At 46.0% G+C, this 24,057-nt stretch overlaps 1 protein-coding gene across 1 annotated transcript; it reads right to left on the reverse strand.

Moving 5' to 3' along the window:
• Positions 1-1,593: 1,593 nt before the first annotated feature.
• On the reverse strand, positions 1,594-23,263 carry vwf (von Willebrand factor). The gene is made up of 53 exons (XM_071537674.1): positions 23,073-23,263; positions 22,860-22,911; positions 22,499-22,642; positions 22,096-22,198; positions 21,769-21,977; positions 21,344-21,465; positions 19,590-19,809; positions 19,341-19,463; positions 19,126-19,237; positions 18,924-18,970; positions 18,708-18,844; positions 18,394-18,532; positions 17,527-17,627; positions 17,230-17,425; positions 16,941-17,156; positions 16,168-16,414; positions 15,960-16,057; positions 15,469-15,620; positions 15,238-15,341; positions 15,020-15,158; positions 14,747-14,881; positions 14,472-14,618; positions 14,141-14,281; positions 13,927-14,025; positions 13,665-13,821; positions 12,777-12,944; positions 12,509-12,644; positions 12,048-12,357; positions 10,664-11,828; positions 10,476-10,580; positions 9,606-9,749; positions 9,355-9,498; positions 9,031-9,195; positions 8,786-8,832; positions 8,454-8,631; positions 7,987-8,228; positions 7,693-7,882; positions 7,121-7,462; positions 6,775-7,013; positions 6,436-6,538; positions 6,214-6,285; positions 5,900-6,004; positions 5,568-5,773; positions 5,248-5,397; positions 5,035-5,151; positions 4,470-4,650; positions 4,066-4,106; positions 3,826-3,942; positions 3,433-3,531; positions 2,492-2,620; positions 2,359-2,398; positions 2,134-2,231; positions 1,594-2,002 (listed from the first exon to the last, which is right to left on the reverse strand). The coding sequence occupies exons 1-53, from the start codon at positions 23,076-23,078 to the stop codon at positions 1,817-1,819; spliced, it is 8,565 nt and encodes a 2,854-aa protein (XP_071393775.1). The 5' UTR covers positions 23,079-23,263; the 3' UTR covers positions 1,594-1,816.
• Positions 23,264-24,057: the final 794 nt, after the last annotated feature.

Consider the following 24,057-nt stretch of genomic DNA (forward strand, 5'->3'; position numbering starts at 1 on the left):
AGACACTCTACTATACCTCTTATTCCCTATACTTTAGTAAACTCAAAATATATTCAAGAGACATAAGAAACAAACAGAAAGGCAGAGACAAAGTGTGAATTCAAATCAAGCTATGCAGGGTTTTCTGTGGCTTTCAGATGGTAAAGTCAATCCTGTTGTTCTGTAAGGGTTTGATGATGTTTGAAGCAGGCAAAAACAGAGAAAGTGCAAGTGCGTCCAAGTGTGCATGATAAGCGTGCGTCTCCCCTTTCCTCTTAAGAAAACCAATCTAACGGGCAGCGCGCGGGGCTTAGGCCTGTAAGCTTGCTGACAGCTCAACACCACAGGCACTGGAGGGTCAGTGGCACCCTCACATTAAAGGGGCAGAGGGCAACCGGGGAAAGAAGGGAGGCGATCTAATGTTGTCTCTCCTGGAATACAGCAGATTACACATCGCTAATTATAACAGCTGCTGGCTCCTGTCTAATGCCATAACTTTGGAAACATACGCGCACCACACCCACCCACACACACCCACCCACACACACTTTCGTTTGAAATGCGGTGATGAATCAATTGGATTTATACCGAACTTTACCTCTAATCAAGAAAAGATACCACTAATGCTGCTATATAATCAAATAGCCTATGACTTGAAAACTATGCATAGAAGTTTTAAAAAAGCTATTCAGAGACAAAAAAACATGGGCTATTCGACATATATTGAATTAATTCATTATAATTGTGACTAATTAATTCCCACTCTGATGGAAGGAGTCGTCTATTCCATAAATATGTCTTTAATTAAATGCTCGTGGGCGCAACAGTTGTCTCCACGCAGTTAGTCGGATGACAAAAACAACTCTCCAGCACTCTGGCACATACCACTGCGGTCACCGGGGGATTTAAATAATAAAAGTAATAGTAAGGTCACGCACTGTATATTCATTTTTGGTTCAGCAATCAGGACACTTCGAGTAAAATGAGCGACAAAGTGTGAAAAGACGCAGCCACAGCCGTCACCTGGGGGGTTTTAAATGATAAAAGTGATAAAGCTCGAGCCCCCCTTGCAAATTCGCTTCGATTCGGGACAGCCTACTTCAGATGAAAGGAGGTACAAAGCGGTGGAAAAAGTGTACTTACCAGTGCCCGTGGAGGATTTGTTCATCGCTTTGGAGATAGATGATAAGACGCGCGAGGCGCACAGGCGCGGGGGCTGAGATGGTGGACAATCCGCGCGCGCTCCCGGAACCCCAGGCTTAACGCGCGCGCGCGGCCAGGGCGGCTAATTCCCTGACCGTTCCATAGGGGAGGGCAGGAAGGTGTGTGGCATATTATCGATGCAAGTGAGAGAGTTAGCGTGTGTGTGAGTGTGAGTTTGTGTGTGTGCAGCAGAGAGGGAGGAAAGAGCTTATGGGTGACCAGACTTGAAACTGAACCTTGTGTACCCTCTGCAGGCCCCTCGGTTGACGCAAAAAATAAATCTGTGCCAAAGCAGGCTCATTATCTCAGAGAAACCAAACGAAAAATAACTACATATAATACATTTTATTAGGATACTATACAAATACATCAGCAAAACTAAAAGTCCCTGTAGGAATATTATAGAAATATTGATTTTTCATTAGGGAAAATTACCTGAATATATAAAAATGCCTAGAACCCACTCTTAAAATCAACACAGACAAAATAGAAGTGCTTTAAGAAATTAGCAGTGTTTATTATTTTATATGGGTACATGTTTATTTGGATACACACATACTGTACCTTCTACGCTCAATACATCTCTCTCTCTCTCTCTCTCTCTCTCTCTCTCTCTCTCTCTCTCTCTCTCTCTCTAGGTGCAGTGTTTGGACAGACAGTCGCATGCAGTGACAGACAGGATGGTGTGGTGGGTACGGGTGCCATTGGCACACAGTATGGGAACACTGAGAGGCTCCGTCGCCACGGCAGCGCAGCACACACACTCCTGCTCCACCGCGGCCCTCTCCAGGGAGTATATGGACTTGCTGCGACACTTCCCCTGCAAGACATAGCAACATGGGAAGGGTGGGACAGTGAGGGACAACGTTATGCTTTCATTGAATTTGTCCTTTATGCTTAAATGTGTGTGCGTGTGTGTGTGTGTGTATGTGTGTGTGTGTAGTCTCTCACCTCACAATAGTGCAATTCTATCTGCTGCTCTGATCGGCATTCATCCACTTTGATGTAGTTAAGCATTCCCACTGTGTTCCTACACTCTGGCTCCGTACCTTCATGCCAACACACACACACACACACACATACACACACCCTTATTAACACACACCTATTAAAACCAGAGCAAGCAGTGGATATTTCAAACGCACTAGCACGAGTATAGCACAGCGCTATACTCACACATCTCACAGCAGCTGGTTCCAATCTGGCTGACTTTCCCCTGAAAAACAGACATTTAAGAAGAATTAGTTGTAGCTCCACAGGTCTAGGGTGTAGTAACATTATAGGATGGAGGTCGGTGTGGTAGTCATACCCCCTGGTCCAGGCAGGCTTGGCGGTCAAAGGGAGGGCAGGTAGTCACTCGAGCCTGCAGGACCAGATCTCCTTTACTGTTCACACCACAGGTATACAGGTTGCAACCGTCCTCACGAGTGGTGTTCACCTAGGGAGAGAGAGAGAGAGAGAGAGAGAGAGAGAGATGTGATGTGTGTATGTCCATGATATTTATCACTGCTGCTGGATGAAAGCCTGTTATCTTAATTAAAAAAATCTTTATTTAAGGAATGAAGAAAAAATGTGTAGTTTCTGATTTACACCCAGGCAATTTTTAATGAGTTTCATCTGCTTTTCAGTCCTGAAAAACATACTCAGCACATAAAGAATTATCTAACTGTTTTTTGTGATATCCCTATATAAGTAGGTTCACCGAACACTACTGTAGACTCGCTTTAATCTTTTTTAATTTTCATGAAGCTCAACAAGTAAAACATTGAAGAGCAAACAGCGCGTTTCGCATCTGCTTCCTCAGCTTCACTCTGGATGTTTTTTGTGATACTCTACTGATCCCCGAAGGAAAAAAAAAACATGTTTTTTTTCCCTGCCCGCCTCCACAGGGAGGTCAGAGCGCAGGTCAGCTACAGAGCAGCACCCCTACAGCTAGGAGGGATTCAGTGTTTTTTCTCAAGGACACTTGAGCAGAGCGGATGCTTGTATCACAGGGAGTGAACCCGTCTCCCTTATCACCACCAAAAGTTCAAGTTCAAGTTTATTTATATAGCACTTTAAGAAACAAAACAAGTTTGTACCAAAGTGCTTCACAGAAATTGGCCATAAAAGACAAGAATAAAAATGCAAGGAATAAAACAAGACAAGAACGAAAAAGTCAACATTTTTTCTTGCAACACTGTGTGTGCTGTGTGTGTGTGACAGGGTTTATAAGTGAGTATATCAGCATCTTTTCTGCAGGGCACCGACCTGCAGAGTGATGGTGTGTCCGTCTGGCCTTTGCATGACGCAGGCTGTGGGAACACAGCGACCGCAGCAGGCGTCTGGCTCCTGCTCCAGAGTGTAGCCCTGAAACAGTGCGGTCAGCAGTGCACATTAATTCACTTCGTATACGAGGACATCCACTGCAAATACAAACATGCAAATATTTTGAGAAAATCAAAATGGCAATAAAACTATTTACCTCTGTGGAAAGGACTGGAGTGAATCAGAGAAAATGACGTGGGCACAATTTTGTGATGTGTAGGGTGGGAATGAAGCTTTGGTGAGAATGATGGAAGATGATGATGATGATGATGATGATGATGATGATGATGATGATGATGATGATGTCAGCCATTATTGCTAAAGGGTAAAGGTTACCTCGGGGCAGGTGGGACAGGTGATTCTCCTACAGGCCAGTTTGTAATTCTTGACAGCCCCATTCTCCACCCGACATTCACAGTGTGTACACACATCCACCATCAGGCGCTCCCCTGCCTGCACACACACACACACACACACACACACACACACACACACACAATTGAGAGGGAGCACTTGAAAGGAATATACATAGTGTGTACCTATGCAAGATCAGTACTAGTGTGGTGCTTGACTTACTCCAATCACAGTGTGGTTGAGCACACAGGCGTCCATAGGAGCTGTAGAGAGAATAGCCCAAACAAGATTAGGGATAATTCTATTATCATACATTAAACAGTACAGTAAACCCATGGCTTTCTCAGGTCGGGTGAGGTCAGGCGCACTGGCACTAGGCCTGACACCAATACCAGAGAGTCCTCTGCTGGCTAGAAGCTGAAGCTGCAATTTGGTATGTATACAGAGTGTGTGTGATATGAGGAAATTCTCTTTTAGTTTGCAGGACACTTCAGCAGAGCGAATGCTTGCTGACACTTGAACCCGGGAAAGAGAAGTCTCCCTACTCACCACCCTGCCGTGCCAAATGGTATGAATTTGCTTGCACTATATGTGTTTTGTGTATGTCTGATTGTGTGTGTGTTTACCACACTGGCAGCGGGGGCAGCAGTCCAACGTGTCGCAGCGTAACTCGGTTCCCAGGGGGCAGGTGGGGGCGTCCATCACAGAGCAGCTGACGTTGGACGTAGAGACGAACACCTCACCGCTCACCCTCACACACTCATGTAGCACACATTTATCCTCTGGAGACTGCCACACCTCACCCACCTATACACAGACACAGAGGGATTTAAAATGAATAGAGAGAAGAGGAAGTGAGGCATCATTTGTCTTTTTTGTACTTGTAGCCAGCATGCCATTGCTTGGGTGGTTTGAGTGTTATTTGAAAAGGCATTAAGAATAAGTTGTGTATGAACACAGAAAACTCATTGTACGAAGAGGCGTATGGCATACCTGGGTCAATTAGCATTTACAAATAATGAATGTTTGCTTTAACCTGGTTGGAGTTACCAGATGAGTGGGGTTTGCCATGCAGGATACTACAATGACCGCCAGATAGTTTAGACAATCACAGCAAAAGAATAACTAGTAAGAATTTATTGCAGATATTTGATTCAGGCCTGGTATGTAATGGCTCCCTCACACACATACATGTCTGATGTGTCCTCCAATCAGTGTGTCCCCTCGCATCTCTCCTTCTGACTCCACACAGCTGTTCTTCGTACACTTCCCACAGCACTCTCCTTTTGATGGAGTGTATGTCGAGCCCTGTAATATAAGAAATGTATTCTCATTCTCATTTACACAAGTATAATCAGTGTGTGTGTGTGTGTGTGTGTGTGTGTGTATGTGTGTGTGTCTCACCATGGGACAGGTCTGGTCACAGACAGGCGGGGTACACTGAGCGACGTGCAGTGATGTCTGCTTGTCCTGTAGCTGGGTGCAGCTGCACTTCTGACACGCCTCCTCCCATTCGTTCCCCACTGGGTACACCACGCCCCCGACCACACACACCTGGACACACACACACAGTAATAACACAGGATAGTTCCGCACAAAATGGAAGTTGACTCCTGATGTAGTGTCTTTGCATTTTTATAAATTAAATGAGAGAGCTACCAAAAGCTGTTGCACCTAAACATGCGCTCAAACACACACTCAAACGCACACACAAACGCACACACCTTGTCTGGCAGGCAGTTGGTCTCTGTGCAGCCACAGTCATTGGTAGAGGAGGACGTGATGAACCCAGAAGGGCAGGACTGGGTGGAGTTCTGGCAGTCACACACACATTCAAACACTTCACAGCACTGTGTTTTTTTGAGTGACAGCCGGCGATGGGCGGGACAAGCAGGGGGAGCTTGCAGAGCACACTCTTCCTTTTTACAGACTGAGAGAGAAGAGACGAAGAGAAAAACAACCTTGAAGAAATCACATGGATGCGTGTTCTCATTCTGTGTCTGTCTGTGTGTATGCAAGAGCGGGACAGAGCAAACACATGGTACAGAATGCTTACCACAGTCATGTATGGGCTGACACTCGCCGGGGTTTTTCAGAACCACAGTCTGTCCGTCTTCACAGCGGGGCACTTCAGGCAGGTCGCAGCTCACCAGATCACACACTAAAAAGTCACAGTGTCACAGTCTGCTGTATTGGGCATAGTATGTAGGGTACTGTCTCACTTATTGGCAATGAGTTGTGGCAACAAACAACAACAACAAAACTAGTAGATTAAAGGGGCACTCATATTTGAATCAGTGAATCAGTGACGCCTTTCCTGAGGATCTGGTAATGTAAACATAGCCATAATGATAGATATTTTGTACACACCACACTCATACTCAGGGCAGCACTTGGATTCTCTCTTCTCCCTCAGGATCTCACAGGGTCCACACACTGGAGCTACACAAACACATATACATGCTTAATTATAAAGGTGTTATGTCAAAACCCACAAAGCAGCGCTGGCAATGTTTCTCAAGATTAGCACAAGCAGAAAAAATAGGTGCAAACACTATAAACATAAGCAGCAATAACAGTAGGATCGCTTGCCTTTGGCATCATTGCAGGGCCGGGCTGTGCAGTTGATGTGTTGCTGGTCCAAACACATGCAAATCAAACATGGGTTCTCATCTGGTACCCAGCTCTGCATATACTGTACGAACAAATACAAACCACATTCCTTTACATTGCAGTATTTAGTCATGTTAGAAATAAACACTAATAAGTAAACACTAGAGGGCAGTCACAGCACACACATCACACTCATTGGGACTTCAAGTAATGGCTGCACTAACTAACTTCATCAGCATCTGTATTTAAGAAGTTGCCTTTGATTTTGCATCATTCCCTCACACGATCAGACACACTTTTCTTGTCTTTGTGTCTCACCGCGTGTGTGTGTCCGTGCTGGTCGACACACTGGCTGCATGCATCTGGTGATACACACTCTCCGTGATGCAAAACTGTCCCTCCAGGACAGAAACAGCCCTCAGTGGGTGTGTCCATACAGGATGACTCGTTACCCCTGGCAACCGTCCAGTCGCCTGGCAACGCGCGTATGCTACCACAGTCCTCCACACACCCTGTCCGACATGCATCATACTCCATGGAGCTGGGGCACTGTATTGCTGTAACACACAGAACAGGCTAAAGTTTAGGTCTGGGCTTTCAAACCTGTCCGCTATTACAACTGAAATGAAACAGACACACATCCTCACATTAAACACTGACTTACGGCAGAGGTGAAGGCTCCTCCAGTCCACACACACTCCTCTCTGTCTACAGAGGTGTGCGTAGGCAGAGATTAGCTCACATACATCTGACTCCTCACATGCCTGCTCCTCACACTTGGCAAGGAGCATCTGGATGGGTACGTGCGCATGGCACGGTTCAAACACCTCAGAACGTAGGGCCTGACATCCAAGTGCTGCTCCGTACACACACACCGCCCTCCGTCTTGGTAGACACACACCACCATCTTCAGTCACCGTCCAGTCAGAGATGAAGGCTTGCTGGTCAGTGGTCGAGATGCCGTTGCGCAGAGAGAGGTCATTAACCTTGTCCTCCCCACAGGCACCTGGGGGAAAGAGAGACAGAGAAAGAGAGAGATAAAGAGAGAGAGACAGAGATGATGACGGGGACAGAGATTGTGATAGAGGCAAAGCCAGAGATACAGAGAGAGGCAGAGACAGCAAAACAGCAGAACAGGGCCGACATCATGTTTTTTGCATGTTGACTCATTTTGTAGCTGTACAAATACAATAATCCTCATGGTTCTGGCAATGAGTGAGACTGGATGTGTGTTACCGCAGAGTCCAGCAGTGTGGTTGCTGGTGGTGGAGCTGAGCATTGTGATGGTGAACTCATTGCTCTGAGGGGTGAAAGCCAGGACGTAGCCATGGTCTGACCTCAGCTGCAGCATCACTCCTCCATATCGCACCACCTCTAGGCCACCGTGCCACCATGGCAGTGAAAGCACTTCCCCATCAAGCACTGCCTACTCAAACACACACGTACACACAGTTATTATATTCACCTTACTTAGTGCTTAGGCTTACATATAATGAACAATGTCAGTAATTTCAGACACACACAGCTTACCGTCATATCATCCTTCAGCAGCAGTTTATGGGCTCCGTGGTTCACTTCCATGGCCTTCATGCAGACCTGGTTGTGAGTGGCTGAACCCTGACAGGGTCCACTGTGGAGTCTGACCTCTGACCCTGCGCTGATAGCTGTGGTGACAGTGAGAAGTGTGTAGGAGCAGACACCCTCCCCATCCAGCCTAAGAGCCATGCCGTCAAACCTCACCACATGATTGGTGGAGCTACCCATACACATACCTGCCAAGACAAACCAGACAAGCAGAAGTGAGTGTTTGTAAATGAGCCAAGTCAACATGTGATCCATTAATTCTGAGAATAAATACACTTTGGCTGGAATGCTAGCCTCCAATATTTATGTTTAATAGCCTAAGTGGGCAGTGATGCACACTTAATATAGGCAGGCTAAAGCAAATGCTCAAAGTAAAGACTTCAGAAGCTATTTGATCCATCTGATATACTTACAAGGGCATTCCCAGTGGCAGCCACAGGTCTCCTGGACTTTGACAGGCGGCAGGTTGTTTCTGCAGGCTGGGGGCTCCAGTCTGTCACAGTTGACTTTGTGGCTCTGCACTGTCACTGCCCCACTGGGGTGACACAGGACTGAGTGGCAGCCATCCTCCAGCATCCATGAGTCACCAGGCTAAAGCACACACACAGACAGAGAGACAGACAGGCACACACACACAATTCATTACACACAAGTAATGAGGTGACAAATGCTGTAGAAGACCTATAGCCCTATCATAACTTTTAAAATCAATAGGTCAAGTTCAGCTTCAAGGGTCATTACGCACCTCTCTCTCATTTCCACTGTCATCAACACACACTCCTGGTGGACCAGCTGTGAACCAAAACAAATCACCATCATCATCATCATCATTATCATTATTGATGCATCATTATTACATCCTAGTCAAAACTATGATTTGAAAAGGAACCAATTACTTTTTTGACATTAATTTATTTTACCTGGAACAATGGAACCGTATGTGTGTGTGTGTGTGTGTGTGTGTGTGTGTGTGTGTGTGTGTGTAAGCACCTCTGCAGATTCTCTCTGTGTAACCATGGTCCAGAGTCAGCAGCATCAGTAATTGATCCATACTGTTCAAGTGCAGAGTGTTGTCTTGATTGCCATGGCCACCTAGCACGCTTAACTCAGTCCTGTCATAGCTTGATCCCACCCCGATGGGGAACACTGACACACCTGAGAGGAAGAGATAAATTAAATCCCTGCCTTGACTCAATGAAACCACCCCAGATCTATGACAGAGGAAGATGAGGGGGGCAGGTGAGGACACCAGCTGATCTGAACTGTAACAAAAGAGCAGTGTGTCCCATGTTAACCGTGTCAGCAACAGCTTACCTGCTGCCAGTGCCTCATTAGCAGCCTCCTGGACATCATCAGTTGACCTGTGAGTCACCAGCATCACCACTGCCTTGGCCACGCCTGCTCTTCCACCACTGGCTGATGAGATGGCTGTCTGAACGGCGAATCGTAGTGCAGAGCCTGGACAGATAGAACAGTGAGAGCAGAGCAGTGTGTGTGTGTGTGTATGTGTGTGTGTGTGTGTGTGTGTGTGTGTGTGTGTGTGTGTATGTGTGTGTATGCCCTACCTAGTGCAGGGGCAGCAGTGGTCCTGCTGTGCACACTCTCCACCAGGTCCAGGAGGTGTGATTTGCTCTGTTCGTCCTTCCAGGTGACCTCTGCTGTGCTGCTGTCTCCGTACTGAACCACGCTCACCTGGGTGCTGTTCTGCCCTGCACACATAAACAAGGAGTCAGTCCACTGTAGCAAGGTCTACACTCTGACTGGTTTACTTTACCATGCATTAGTAGTTTATGGATACCATAATGCCTTTGTATCATTTTGTATAGATAATAAAAATGTTCAATAGTGCCCAGAGATAGTTGAGTGGTTAAGTCCCCGCTTTTGGAACCACATATAAGCCCCCACTGGCCTAGGACTGCCTCCTACTACTCTGTTTCCTTCATTGGTTTCCCACTGTCTAAATAGAGAACTAGAAGGTACTCAGAGGGCAAACCTCTGCCAAATCTGAACAATTCTCCAACTTGGTGTGACACCCAAATACATCATTCCTATCACTTACTTTTTAAGTTAAATTGATTTCTTTACCTAGGAAACAAACCCTTACGATTTGGAATCAAGTCGCTATCTCTAATTTGTTTGTTTCATAGTTATGGCTAAAAAAGGATAAACGTCTAATGGCGGAAATCTGAGATCTGGATCAGTACTAAAATCGAATCAATTGTTCCTTTGCCCAAAGCCTGTCTGTCCAACAAATTTCATGGAAATCCGTTCGTAAGTTGTTGAGATATCCTGCTGACAAGACCGACAGACAGGCAAAGAAACAGGGTTAGAAAAGTAACCACCTTATGTTGGAGTGGAGGTAATAACAATACGAAAGGTGAGTGGACTGCCCACTCACTCAAAATGTTCTAAAAGATTTAAGGGCTGGTTCATACCTATGTCAGCATTGTTGATGAAGGCTTTGACAAATGTCTTCATATCTTCAAACTGTCCACCAGCATTCAACAGGAACAACACGTCCAAGGGCTTCTTGCATGGCACTATTCAAAGATATATTCACAAATGAATATTACCTATGGGCTGATTGTCGACTGAATGACTGAAACAAGAGTGTCTACTGTACCTGAGGGTGGCAGGGTGGAAAGTGGGGCCAGTGTCGGGAGGACGAGGGGTGGCAGCGTAGGGGAGCGGGGCCTGAGTGTGGTGTGTGTGATGTTGACGACCCGTTGGACCAGCGATGTCAGATGATTGTAGTCGTCCACCAGCAGTGGGCGCCGGGGGGAGCTGAGCAGTTGCAGGTCAATCTCACTAACCTTTGGTCCAACTCCGATGGGATAGACATGCGTTTGTGTGCTTGTAGATGGTGGGCGTGTCACCGTATCGGTAGGCGGGTTCTCCGTCACAAGGAAGACCAGCTGAGGAGGGGTGGGACCCGCGGAAGGCTGCACTGTAGCCATTTCCTGGAAGGTGGTGGTGATAGCGGCACCTGTGTTCGTCTTACTTCCACCTCTCCAACGAATCTCCCTCAATCGCTGCAGCAACAGGATCCTCTGCCGCCGCAGCTCCCAGCGACTGATCTCCACAGTGACAGTTACGGAGTACTGGATCACAGTGATACGAATAAACTCCTCCTCCTCTGTCAGCTGTGTGATAACTTCCTCGAGGAAGCGGAGGGACTGGTTGAAGTTGACCTCGCCAACTGAATCAGAGCCTTCCAGGATAAATGTCACGTCTTTGGATGGAGAGATGGATGTGGTGACTGGAGACAGGCCAGAGGGCGAGGTGGGAGTAGGGGCGTTGTGGAGATGTTGTGTGGGGTTGGACTCCAGGCGAGGAGGCTGGATAGTGGTGGTTGTACCCTGGCTAGGTTTACCCTGTGTAGGCTTCGTTGGTGGCGGTTTTGCCCCCTCAGGCTCCAGCCCCAAGGTGCAGAGATAATCTGTCAGCTCTAAGAGACGATCAGGCAGCTCCCCCGTGCTGCTTAGCACATAAGCCCTATTCTCTGGGTTGGCTTTAGTGATGTCATTAATCTGCCCCATGTTTACCCCGGGACCCAGGGCCACTGTCAGGGTGGTGATGGTCTTCTTGCGGAGCATCTTGGTGGTGGCACGGATGGAGCGAGGGTTGGTACTGGCAGTCAGGATGATGGCGACGCGGCCGGCATGCTCACGCTTGTTCTTATCGTAGATGTTGATAGCCAGATATTTGACAGCCTCATCCAGGAAGGCTGCATCTCCTCCTGTGTAATGCAGCTCACGCACAGTCTTCTTAAAGAGCCACTTCTGAACCTACAAGCAGAAATGGATGAGAGAAGGGGGAGATACAGGGCAGGGATCAAGCAGATTGGTATAGACCATGACATTCCATTTCAATGTGTCAGCAAAGTAGCTTATATCAGCAGAAAATTGGATCAATAAAGTATTATTCCACAGAATGCTTAACGCAGCACTGCGTATTTGTGCATGATCGCATGCATGCCTGTGTGACTAATGTATGTGTCTACCTACCTGCAGGTCGTATGTTTTGACTCCTGAGTGGAAGAGCAGCACTGTGGCTCGGGTGTGAGCTGAGCCCATCCGGAAGCGTTCCACCACCCCCAGGATAAACTCTTTGGTGGCCTGGAACTCATCCTCGCCCAGTGCTGCTGAACCGTCCAGTAGGAAAGCCAGATCCATGGCACGGTCACAGGTGCCCTCAGGCATCATGGTGGAGAAGGGCAGGGCAGTTGGGGTGGTGAGGGCGGAGGTCGGAGTAGGAGTGGTGACCATGTCCGAGGAGGTACAAACCTCACAGCTCAGGGTATTGTTCTCACAGTGACTGCAGTAAACAAACACACACACAAATGCACAAATAATCAAATTACAAAGCACAAATAATCAAATTACAAAGCACGAATAACCAATCACAAATATCAAAACCTGTTGTTAAGAGAAAGATAGTATATGAATGCTCTAATATACAGCATTACCATATTTTGCAGTGCTCGGGGTCATCATGGTTGAGGATAACCTTGTTGCCGTGGGAGATTCTCTGACCCTCATGGATACACACCTGACACTGTGAGGGCTCTACACAACGCATGGCCACCTCATCCAATAGCTGGCCTGAGGAATACAAGGTTAGGAGTTAAACTCACCCTCACTGTTTATATGTATGTATGAGTCAAATGTTATGTACGAATATGCACATGTGTGAGTCCGATGAGTATATGTATGTCTGGTGAGTATTTTTGACACCTGGGGGGCAGTAGGCATGGCAGCCTTCCACACAAGTGAGTTTACAGTGGAGCGGATCTGGGTGTTGGCAGGTGACCGGACAGGCAGGGCTGCAAGTGTTGTACCTCCACTGGCACAGCTCCTCCCCCACACCTGGGCCTTTAGTGTTCAGCTCCTCACAGCTCATAGCTAAGAAACACACAAATAGATTGAGATAAATATACGCTTTCTACTTCTACTACTCCGACTACTTCTTCTAAATTGTATATGCTGTGTCCTGCATAAACAGGTATTCAGGAGATGAGAAAAACAGATACATTTTCACATTGATGCCATTTAGAATGCATTTGGAGTATCATTAGACATTTTACACATTACAATATCACTCGTTATTACAATTGCACTATGTGTAGAAGCATAGACACAAGGCCTTACTTTGAGTGAGAAGCCACACCCTATTGTTACAACTGAACCTCAAGTGCAATACAATGGAATGTTACCAGTGACTTGACAATCATTCAGTTAGCAGAAATGCAAGGGTGTGAACTATAATTTGTGGTCAACAGGAAACAGGGGAGGAGTAGAGCTGCATGAGAACTGCATCTCTGACTTCCTGTGTTTTTTTTGGCCGAGCACCTGGCAAAAATGTTTATCTTTTACTTCTGTGTTTGAGACTTAATTCTTTAATAAGGATTGGGGGTTTTTTGGACTTTGCACATCCATGTGTTTTTCACAGTTTATGAGACACTGTCAAGCTTGGCCCAGCTGCCATGACACATTTTCAAAACTTGGGAAACAAGTTTGTGAAAAGTATGACAGATTTGAAAGAAGCAGATTTGCTGCGGGACACTGATAATATGATGATGCTGACATGCTTGGGTGCATCGTAGGGGATTTCTTCACACTCACGGCAAAGATCGTTGGACCTCCAGCTGATGGAAACGCCCCTCTCTGAACAAGCCTGAGCATAGGCTGCGATGACATCACAGAAACACACGCAGTCGCCCACCGACGGACAAGAGCACGCTGCCTCCACACACATGTCCACATACGTCTCTGCATCCACCTAGAGACACATAGGGCAAGGGAGACAGAAGGATGAATGCATGAAACGAATGATGCTTCTGGTGTCATGGTCCCTAGGATATCTAGTGTGTGTAATAACTCTCACCTGGCTGTTGCATTCCTTAAAGAGGGGGCCGGTGAGCACACGACACGACTGCTCCACTGTTACCAGCTTCACGAGGTTGTCGCTGCAAGGAGCGAACATCTACAAACACACACAAATTTAATACAATAAAATTAATATCTCTGTAAACATAGAATATCCTGTCCCATGCTAGTAGTATCAGAGTTAGTATTTAATATAAGACCTAAGAGTTTACCTGTGTTACATCAGCACAACTGGGTTTGACTTTCCAGGAGTTACCGAAGTGGGCAGAGTCCACCTCCAGCTGGTTGTTACTGCTCATCAAGTCGTTGTTGACGTTCCCGTCAAAGTTACCACACAGACCGCACACCCGCCCCTACACACAACAGGATGTAGGCAACAATAAGGGACAAACAGAACCGTTGACGTACTGTATAATCCACACCTATGTTTTGTTGTTGTAAGGCAAATACTTGTGTGTCCCCTGTAGTTAAGATAAATGAAGGTGAACGAAAGAACTCTAAGGTTGTAATTAGTGCAAAAGTAGTACTATAACACATGAATACCCTGTATTCGGATGAGATGTGGACCAGGAGACGAGTGCCCTTGTCCCAGCTGATGGAAATGTGTTTCCCCAGCAGCAGGATGTAGAACTGACCAGATCGGACAATCTCCACCTCTGAGCCTTGTAACACCGGCTTCCTCATCCTCACCTATAGGAGAGACCGTTTACAACACTGGATGTGTATGCACTGCACATGTGCAAGTGCATACATGCATTCATTTGTGAGTGTCTGCGTGCATGTGTGTGTGTGTGTATGTGTGTGTGTGTGTGTGTTACCTCTCCATGCTGCATAGTAATCAATCCTCCCTGGTAGAAGACTGTGACAGCTTTAGCGCAGCGATGTCCCACAATTCCACAGGCCTCGTTCTCCACCAGCACACGGAACGAACCGTCCTCTCCATTACACATATCCTGTAGGTAAAGAAAGATAGAAGGAGGAAGAGGGAGAGAGAGGAAAAGAAAGAAATGTATATTGTCGTTTGTTATTTTGACACCAAAGTGTACTCTGCAGTCCATTCCTGAGTTCTTTTAGATGTCTCTGTCTCTCACCTGGACCAGGACATACTGGCAGAGGCCGGGGAAGGAGTACTTGAGGCCATCAAAGGTGATGTAATGCCCCTCCCCCACAGTGCGACACACTCCATCACACACCTTCTTTGTGCAGCGCCACCTCCTGTTCTCACACACACTGCACGAGACAGAGCCTGTTAAGCAATCACAGAGCGCGTATTTGCCTTTGTAAACATTGATACAAACAGTCTGTTTACCAGGTGTTGCAGTCCATAGAGATGGTCTGTCCCGATGTGTAAGGCCTGTTGTTATGGTAACAGGGACACTGCTCAGGTGCGATGCACTCTCTGCGGTGGCGTACCTGAAATCAATCGGCTAATCAATCAGAATGTTCCATTTCAGAGGTTTTGGTGCTTTATCCACAAACACACACACACAGACACACAGACACACACACACACACACACACACATATACACAGCACCCACCGTGCCAGCCGGACAGAGGCAGCCAGGGATGCAGGCGAGGCTGACGCAGGGCAGATCCAGGTTCTGGCAGGTTCTGGCACACTCCAGCCCCTTCTCTCCCGCATCACACTCTGCACGCATCAGTGGAGGAGAGCAGGGGGCAGACCGCCGCTCTGCACACACACACACCCAAACACAAACATGCAGTCCAGTCAGATGATTCCAGAAAATGGAAAACTGTTGGTATTCACCAGAAATAATAAAGCAGATTTATTTTAATTACCGAGTAAATGTGCAGGATTTTTTTTTTGGTGACATTGGTGCAGAGAGATATTGATAAAGCTTTTCAGTACATACTGCTGCACAAGGACAACACAGTCTCACATGCAATGCAAAGGGACAGTGTAAGATATCCTATGGACATTAGACTCTACATATCAGGTGACATATAAACATTCAACAGTAAATAACAGAGAGGTTTGGCAGATCCTCTCAGAATGCTCAAAGTGTACCTCTGGACGGTGCCAGGTCATCGTCATAGAAGAGATCAGACAGCATGGTATCACTCATTTCACTGGAGCTGCAGCGCATGGAGCCATTCTCACAGTAACTATACATATACACACATGAGAAAAATGCACAAAAATTAAAAGCACATCTGTGAAACAAGATATCTCATAGCATCGATGCGTACTGTTTTCTATACACACACACACTGACCAGATGCTGTTGTGATCAGCGTAGACATCATTAGGCTGGTAGAGCTGTCCGTCATGCAGGCATGTGCAGAGGTCGGCTGTCACACATTCTCTGGAGTCGCTCAGGTACTGTCCGACGGGGCAGAAGCAGCCCTCCTCACACACCCTCTCGCCCTCACAGCCTGCTTCAGCCCCGGACAGAGAGCGGCACGTCCGGTCGCACACGCTCCCGCAGGCCTCATACACCTGGCCTCCAGTGCACTCCAATTCTGCCAAAAGTGTAAAAAAAAAAACATAAAATTCCTCTGCATAACAATCAGGGATTCAGTGGAGGGTAAATCCAACTAAACTCACCTTACCTTACCCACTTTTTTTATCTGTTGAAAAGAGTTTACCCACCTTTTTGACTGACAAATTGTTATGAGATAAATTCACTGTATACATCAGAGCAAGTAGTATCAAGCTGGTGTAAGTTATATGGAGATAGTTTCAGAAGGGGAAAAAGCATAAATTAGTACTTTTCTGGAATTATAATAGATTTTTGTTGTTTGAATTGGCTGTTGTTTGTTTCATGATCACCAACTGGAGGTCAAAGTTTACCCACCTTTTTATTGACTCCTACATCAATGATTATATTGAATACCACGGTTGTACAACACTGTTTCTTGTCAAGAAATGGAATGAAATGTGTATGTATGTGTGTGTACTGACATACCAGCGTATGTGCACAGTATATGGGTGATAATGTGTGCACTATGTCAGTGTGTGAGAGCCCATGTGTGTGTGCAGAGTTACCGCAGAGTGAGGGAGACCTCCAGTTGAGCAGCACTCCCCTGGCAGAGCAGGCGGCAGCGTAGGCCGACAGAGCAGAGCAGAGGCACTGCTCTCCGTCCACACAGGCACACACATCGTAACGACAGAACCGCTGGAACGGACTCGGGTTCACCAGGAAGTGGCACGGGCTGAACGCCTCTGACATCATCACCAAACACGCCTCTTCTGCAAAACGCACTAAAAGGAGTTTGAGGATTAGAGGTTAGTGTTTGGTGTTTTTTGTGATGAGTGTGTGTGTGAGTGTGTATACCTCTCTTGGGGTTAATTGCGCACGGATCAGTCTCAGGTTTGTGGGTGGACCCGCAGTCTCCGTTGATCCTCCAGGACTGGCCGAACGCCTGAGGCCCCGCCTCGACCAGTCCGGCACCAGACAGGAAGTCGTCACCTTGGTTACCATTGTAGTTTCCACAGAGACCACAGGTGCGGCCCGCCCATGTTGGTCCCAGCTGGGGAAGTGGCCAGAATTCAAGGATTTATTTGGATTATGTTTTCAGGGTTCTCACATTATGTTTACCAAAAATGTCATTATCAATAAAACTTGTCCCACCTTTAACAGCACCCGGCCTCGTCCGTCCCAGTCCAGGCGAAGGTCGTCTCCAAACTTTACACGCACTGAGGACTGAACAGTTCTCTGGATACGCAGACGACCTGTAAACACACAGGAAAAGGACAATGGCTTGCAAAATGTCCCATATTATAATCCAATACAGCTATAAAAAAAAGTCTATAAAAACAGTCAATTCAGGAATTAATAATTTTGTGATCATAACAATTCATGTAATTTTGGCCAATCACTACACCGTTTCACATAAAATGATCCAATCAAAACTTACGTCAACATATGGTCTTCTTATGCTACAACCAATGACTCTATTTTACTCTTTTATTCACCCTTACATGTGGAAAAATTGTTTTTCATTTCATTTAATATTTTAGTTTCTATCCTCAGCCATTGGTTTGCATATTGTGCACTTTAAACCAGCTTTATAATAATGAAAGATAGGCAAATGGACTGATTTTATTTGGTGCTGATGATGAATTGATTTTAAAAATGAAATACAAACGGTATGTTCCTTTCTTATAACTCTGAGCCCATGAGCACTTAAGTATTTCTTCCAGTAGTTTCTTTCCAGTAGTTCCTGTTATATATAGCAGGCCTCTGCTTATTATCACAGGAAGTGATTATACAGTATATGATACATATATACTCTTTCCTAATGGGAGGTAGTTGTAAAAAACTGTTTTGGTTTTTGCTTTAGTGCCACTTTAATACCATTTTTTCCTTGGCTTGCAGTTTTTATTCTGCAATTTTACTGCAAAAAAAAAAAACAACTCTGCGAAATCCTGGAGGGGCTGTAATGAGTAGATCTCATCCACTCATTTTGTGCTCTTACGCACAAAGCCAGAGGCATACCATGATGCATTGGGGTCTGGATGTCCATGCCGTTGACAGAGACTACCCCTCCATGTTTTAGCTTCACTGTCATGTCCTCCAGAGAGGGCAGGCTGAGAGTCACTGAGCGTGTGCACACGGCATCCTGATCGTCTGCACACTGAAACACAGCAGCAACAGCCAGATTACTTTAGATGACGAGCAGCCAGTGGGACGAGAATAACAGAAAAGATGTAGGGTTATCATTCATAGATTCAAAAAACAGAGAAATATAGAGAAAAGTGAATGCAGACTATTTGCATATAATTAAAAACCAGCATACTGGAGGCCATTACCTGTACATTTTCAATGATGACAGAAAACTGTCTGTCTGTGCAGTCTCGCGCCAGCAGATATTGACACTGGCCAGTGAAGGTGAAGAACTTGTTGTCAAAGGTCTTGAAGTGCGACTGGCCAACCACCAAGCACTCGCCTGCAGACAAGATAGTTTTTTTCAAGCCATAAATGATAACAAACAACCCTATTAAATTTAATTTGCAAGTCTTTCTCACCAGGACAGCCTTCATTGGTGCATTCCCAGGAACCGTGACGGCACACACTGCAGAGTAGACACATGTGAGGGAGCTTAGTGAGGGAGTACTGTATGTATTTTATAAGGCAACGTGTCTGCATATGTACTGTATTATGTGATTTATGTACAGTATGTGTGTATGCATGCATGTCAGTGTATGTACAGTGTATTTGCCCACTCACCAGGTGTTGCAGTCCTGAGAGATACTGGATCCGGGAGGGAAATGTCGTCCCATGTGCAGACAGGAACACTGGGACACTTCCACACACCGATCACCGTCCAGTACCTTACCCACTGAAACACACATACGCATCTTGTTACAACTACTAGAGATACACACACAGAGAGAGAGAGAGAGAGAGAGAGAGAGAGAGTATTTGGGGGTGAGGGGGGTTACCAGGGCATGTACAGCCGTCCACACACTCTTCCTTGCAGACTTCCTGGATGTTGAGACTCTGGCAGGTTGTAGAGCAGGACTTGCTGCATTCACTGTACTGCATCCCTATGGGACACTTCGGGGCTGCACACAGACACACACAGACACACACACACACACACACACACGCACACACAAAAACACAAAAATTATGATTATTAATGTAACCTAGAAGCCTGTCACCACCTCCTTATTGACTGACAGACTTACAGCATTGGCTCTCCACCAGCCAGCCGTGCAGAAGCATCCCATGGGCGTGGCACGTGCGGGCATACTCCAACAGGATTGGACAGTAGCAGTCTGGCCCCTCCCCCTGGCCGCAGAGACACGCCTCCTCCTCACACAGTGCCCGGAAGGCTTCAGGGGAGACCAGGTGGGCACAATGCAGAAACACACTGGAGGTCTGCAACACACTGCAGCTGGACAAAATCTAATCACACACACACACACATACACATGCACACACACGTGTTAAACTCATTAGAATGGAATTATATAAAGGGGAATTCCACAATTTTTGCCAAAAAAAGGTTCTTTATCTCTTAGCCTTTAGTGAAGTTCATGTCTGTCTGTTTTCATTACTGGCTATCAGTTTTCATTATTTAAAAATAAAACTTAAATTACAAGTTGAACAATTTTAAAAAACAACATTGGTAGTTGGTGATTTGATTAAAATGCCTAAAGTCCTAGTACTCATGCCATTGTTGTCAACAGCTACATTCACAAGGGGAATATGGAGTAGAGTATTTTAACATGGAAGGAATAATGGGTTCCCAGAGTGGCATTTGGGCTGATGGGTGTGTTTGAAGGTGCTTAATTTACGAGAAAAATATTTCTGACAATGATAGCCACCAATGTCATCGTAATGGAAAAAGGTTATGGATGTAATAGTTTTGAGGAAACAACATCAACCTCAGCAAGACATCAACCTCAGTAAGAATAGTTTAATATGCCTGTAACTATCAGTGCCATCTGTGCCACTCCCATCGGACTGACTGAAAGCTGAGTTTGTACCGAGAATCTACTCCTCTCCAAATGAATATTCTCACTCAGTCAGACTCTGGGAGACGCAGCATGGAGCCCAGTTACACACTAGAAGAGCATCTGTTTCCCTGTCGGTGTACAGTTGATAGCTATACATGAAAGATCAAAGCTGCTCTGTACAGGGAATTAAGAGGCGGCGATAAAAATCAAACCAACATGAACTGAAACAAGCCCATCTCTTCATATTCTATTAATCTTTAAGAGAGAGACTGGGTTCCTTTGCCCTGTTGGAATACCAATCCCCCTTAAATGAACACAGATCTAGGGGAGGAATAGTCTGACATCAAGAAACAAGAAACAAGAAATCCTGACTGGTAGAAGAGTTAATCTACAGATCGAGGATCAATTTTCTGGACACTCTCAAACCCAGCAACATGTAGGACTACAGACTTGTTCCTATACCTTATGGAAAAGTGCCTCTAAGTGCCTCTATGTAAAAGAGTTTGTTAACCTATATGAGGAGACTGACAGTAAGATAGATGCCTTTGTGTTTGCTGGGGGAAGGCCTACGCTTAGTGGAAATGGTGTGTGCAAGAGAGCAAATGCTTGTACAGTCTATTATCAGGTACTGCAAAGCAGTGGAGGAGAACAGAGAAACGACAGAGAAGAATATGCAGAGAGAGAAGAGAGGAAGGTGATAGATTAAATAAGGGTTTCGTGGGTGAGGTTGTGTAGAAGCTTGTTGCACAGTAAAAACATTATTCCCTGGATGCCAAATGCTTTCACATCAGAGGCTCAGATCCTGCCCCTTCTTATTGTTTGTCTATCCCTGTTTGTGCCGCTTCTTTGAACTCGCCTACACGCTAAATGTAATGACACCCTAACAGAGGAGATGAACGCTCTAATGCAAGCAAACACACACACGTGTATGTGTGCATGCACATGCAAAACACACACAGGACTGTGATTTTTCCTCTCACCGCAGAAGTCTCTTTTGTGCTGTTGCAGGATTGGCTGGGAGTTGTGACACGGTGACATGACTGCCCGGCCCCCTTCACTGCCCATGAATTTGCAAAGTCATAACTGTCTTCTGTTAGGAATCCTGAAATCACAGACAAACGGGTACAAACATCTCAAACTGACAGATTTCCTCTCTCGTCTCACCCCCACCACCGCTGCACTTTTTCTTGCTTTCTTTTTCCTTGTTATCTTTTCCTGTTCTGGGACGCTGCTCTTCCTGCTGCTGAGTGCTGGTGACTCAGATCATTTCCTAAATTCCAGTAATATTGAACTTCGTCTCTCTCTTGTTTTCCCACACGCACATACACATATTGCACACACGCAGTTCCCCACTTTTGCACATACTGCATAGTGCATTTTTGTACATTTTTCCCCATGCATGTACCTTCTTGAGCAGTATACTCATCAGCAGATGCAGAGTTGAAGTTGCCACACAGCCCACAAGTCCGGTTGGCATGGTGTTTGGTCAGTGTCACGGCAATGTTGGCAGCGTTGTCAATGGTAACTGTGAAGCCAAACTCCTCACTCCAGAGCTTGTAGAAGCCCAGCTCCGAACCCGCAAACACAGCATGGGATGCATAGGGCAGGGAGAGTCTACACAAAAGGAGATACACACTGGAATGTCATGGTGCTCAATAACCAAGCTATGGTGTGCTTTTTTCCTGCAGTGGTAACATTTTCACAGTATGGCCCACACATTCTTATACTCTACCTTTTCTCTCCTTGTGAGAGTCGTCCATCTACAGCCAGGTGCAGCTCAAAGACGTCCCCCAGAAACAGAGTGACACCGCTCCTCTTTCCATGGACAAAGTCACCTGCAGATCCAACACACATTTAGTTACTGTACTACACAAAACACTGAGCCTACATTGGAGTTTTGGCTGACAAAAGAAATAAGGCTGAAAGAAAGAAGGCTGAACTTTGATTCTGAAGCGAATGAAAAGGAAAGGTAAAATGAACACGCTTTGGCGGATACTTATGTTTAAAGTGCCACAAAGTGCTATGAGTGCACACACAGTTTTATCCACTGAGCTACACAGGACCAGCAAGAGTCACTTGTTATAATTCAATACTGTTTGCTTCTTTGTGCAACTGCCAGTCTGTCTGTGACTCACCTAGCAGCGTGAAGGAGCGGTGGTTGCAATCCCCAGCCAGTAGGTAGCTGCAATCTCCAGGAAACTCATATAAAACGCCGTCAAATGTGTGAACATGGTGCCGTCCGAACAGACTGCATCTCCCAGTCATTCCTGCGACACAAGCTGGACGCACACAAAATACACCAATATGCAATTTATAATTAGGAATAGAGCTGACTTCACAACATTGTACACATCACACATTCTACTGGGCTATATGGCAATGTTTCTTTTTACAAATGTCAGCAGGCGTGGGGCAGGAAAGGTAATTATGCTGCTTCCGAGCTGCATACAGTACAATGGCCAAACACAATCTGCTGTCCCCTGATAAGAGACTCACCTGTCAGATGCAGGAGAACCCAAAGGTCTCGCCAACATCCCCGCATACACACCTGAAACACACACACACAAGCATGCTCTCCATCAGCACCATCACCGGTGCCATCATCATCTCTAAATCATCATCATGATCCATCTCTAAATCTCTCATATTGAACTGGATGAGAGTGCTTGGCCTATTTTATAAACTAATTTCTCCACTCTGCAGTCCTACCTCCATGGCTCCAGACCCAGCTAATCCACAGAATTGGCCAGAAAAGGAAAAACAGAATCCACAGCAGAGAAGGGTAAATCCAAAGGTTGCACTTTCAGACAGTCAAGCACAGTCAAGGCATGATGATGCAATGCAATCTCTTCTGTCAAACATAGGCTGAACGGAGGAAAACACTTGAGCACACACACACATAGACTCAACCACAGTGGAAGCTCTGTTTTATAGCACAGGAAAATACTCCCCCCCTGCTATCATAAGTCCTTTGATACCATGTATGTGTATGTGTATGTGTGCGTTTGTGTGTGCCCCATTGGTCCCTCTACCCCGCCCCTCGCCAGGTTAAGCCCAGAGAGGCAGGGTATTATTCTGTCCACCACTCTGTGCCCTCCAGACAAACCCCACAACACACACCCTGCAGGACAATACCAGGATATGCCCGCTGATCGGCTGGCTGAGTGATTAGTCTACACATACGCATGTGTCACAGAGCCAACCCAAACATCTCTTGGGGAAAACACACACTCGCTGGAGATATCTCACGCAATAACACTGCTGCACCGCTGGCACCACACACACACACACACACACACACACACACACACAAACACATGACTCATCTACATAAATACCCATATCGCATGCACATAAACACAGACGCACACTGGGAACCTGTCTCCTTCCAGAGTCTCAGGTGTATATATGGGAAAAGTGAGAGAGAGATTAAAAAGAAATAGCATCCCCCTCACACACACCGAAACACTCACACTCACAGTCAGAATCACAATCTCATGAATATAAACAATCCAACTTAAAAAAATATTTAACATACGGCCACTTTACGTAAACTAAAACTAAAGACTGATTTAAACATTGAAGCCCAGGCTGAGCACTGGAGTAATCATGGTTAGACTAAAGGCTTTTCCTCATAGAACAGAGAACAAAATCTACAGCATCCATACAACATTAAATACATTGGAGGTTTGAA

This window comes from Centroberyx affinis, unplaced genomic scaffold (assembly GCF_046629955.1).
Source record: "Centroberyx affinis isolate AG114_WGS23_722 - 3 ecotype Tasmania unplaced genomic scaffold, CSIRO-AGI_Caff_v1 ptg003102l_1, whole genome shotgun sequence".
Taxonomy (NCBI): Eukaryota; Metazoa; Chordata; class Actinopteri; order Beryciformes; family Berycidae; genus Centroberyx; species Centroberyx affinis.

Excerpts from the sequence above, each read along its gene's own strand:
- vwf (XM_071537674.1), bottom strand. Across the intron at positions 18,845-18,923 it reads CACCAATGAAGGCTGTCCTG|GCGAGTGCTTGGTGGTTGGC; the intron begins GTGAGAAAGACT and ends TCTTGTCTGCAG. Across the intron at positions 16,415-16,940 it reads GAGGTCTCCCTCACTCTGCG|AATTGGAGTGCACTGGAGGC; the intron begins GTAACTCTGCAC and ends CACTTTTGGCAG.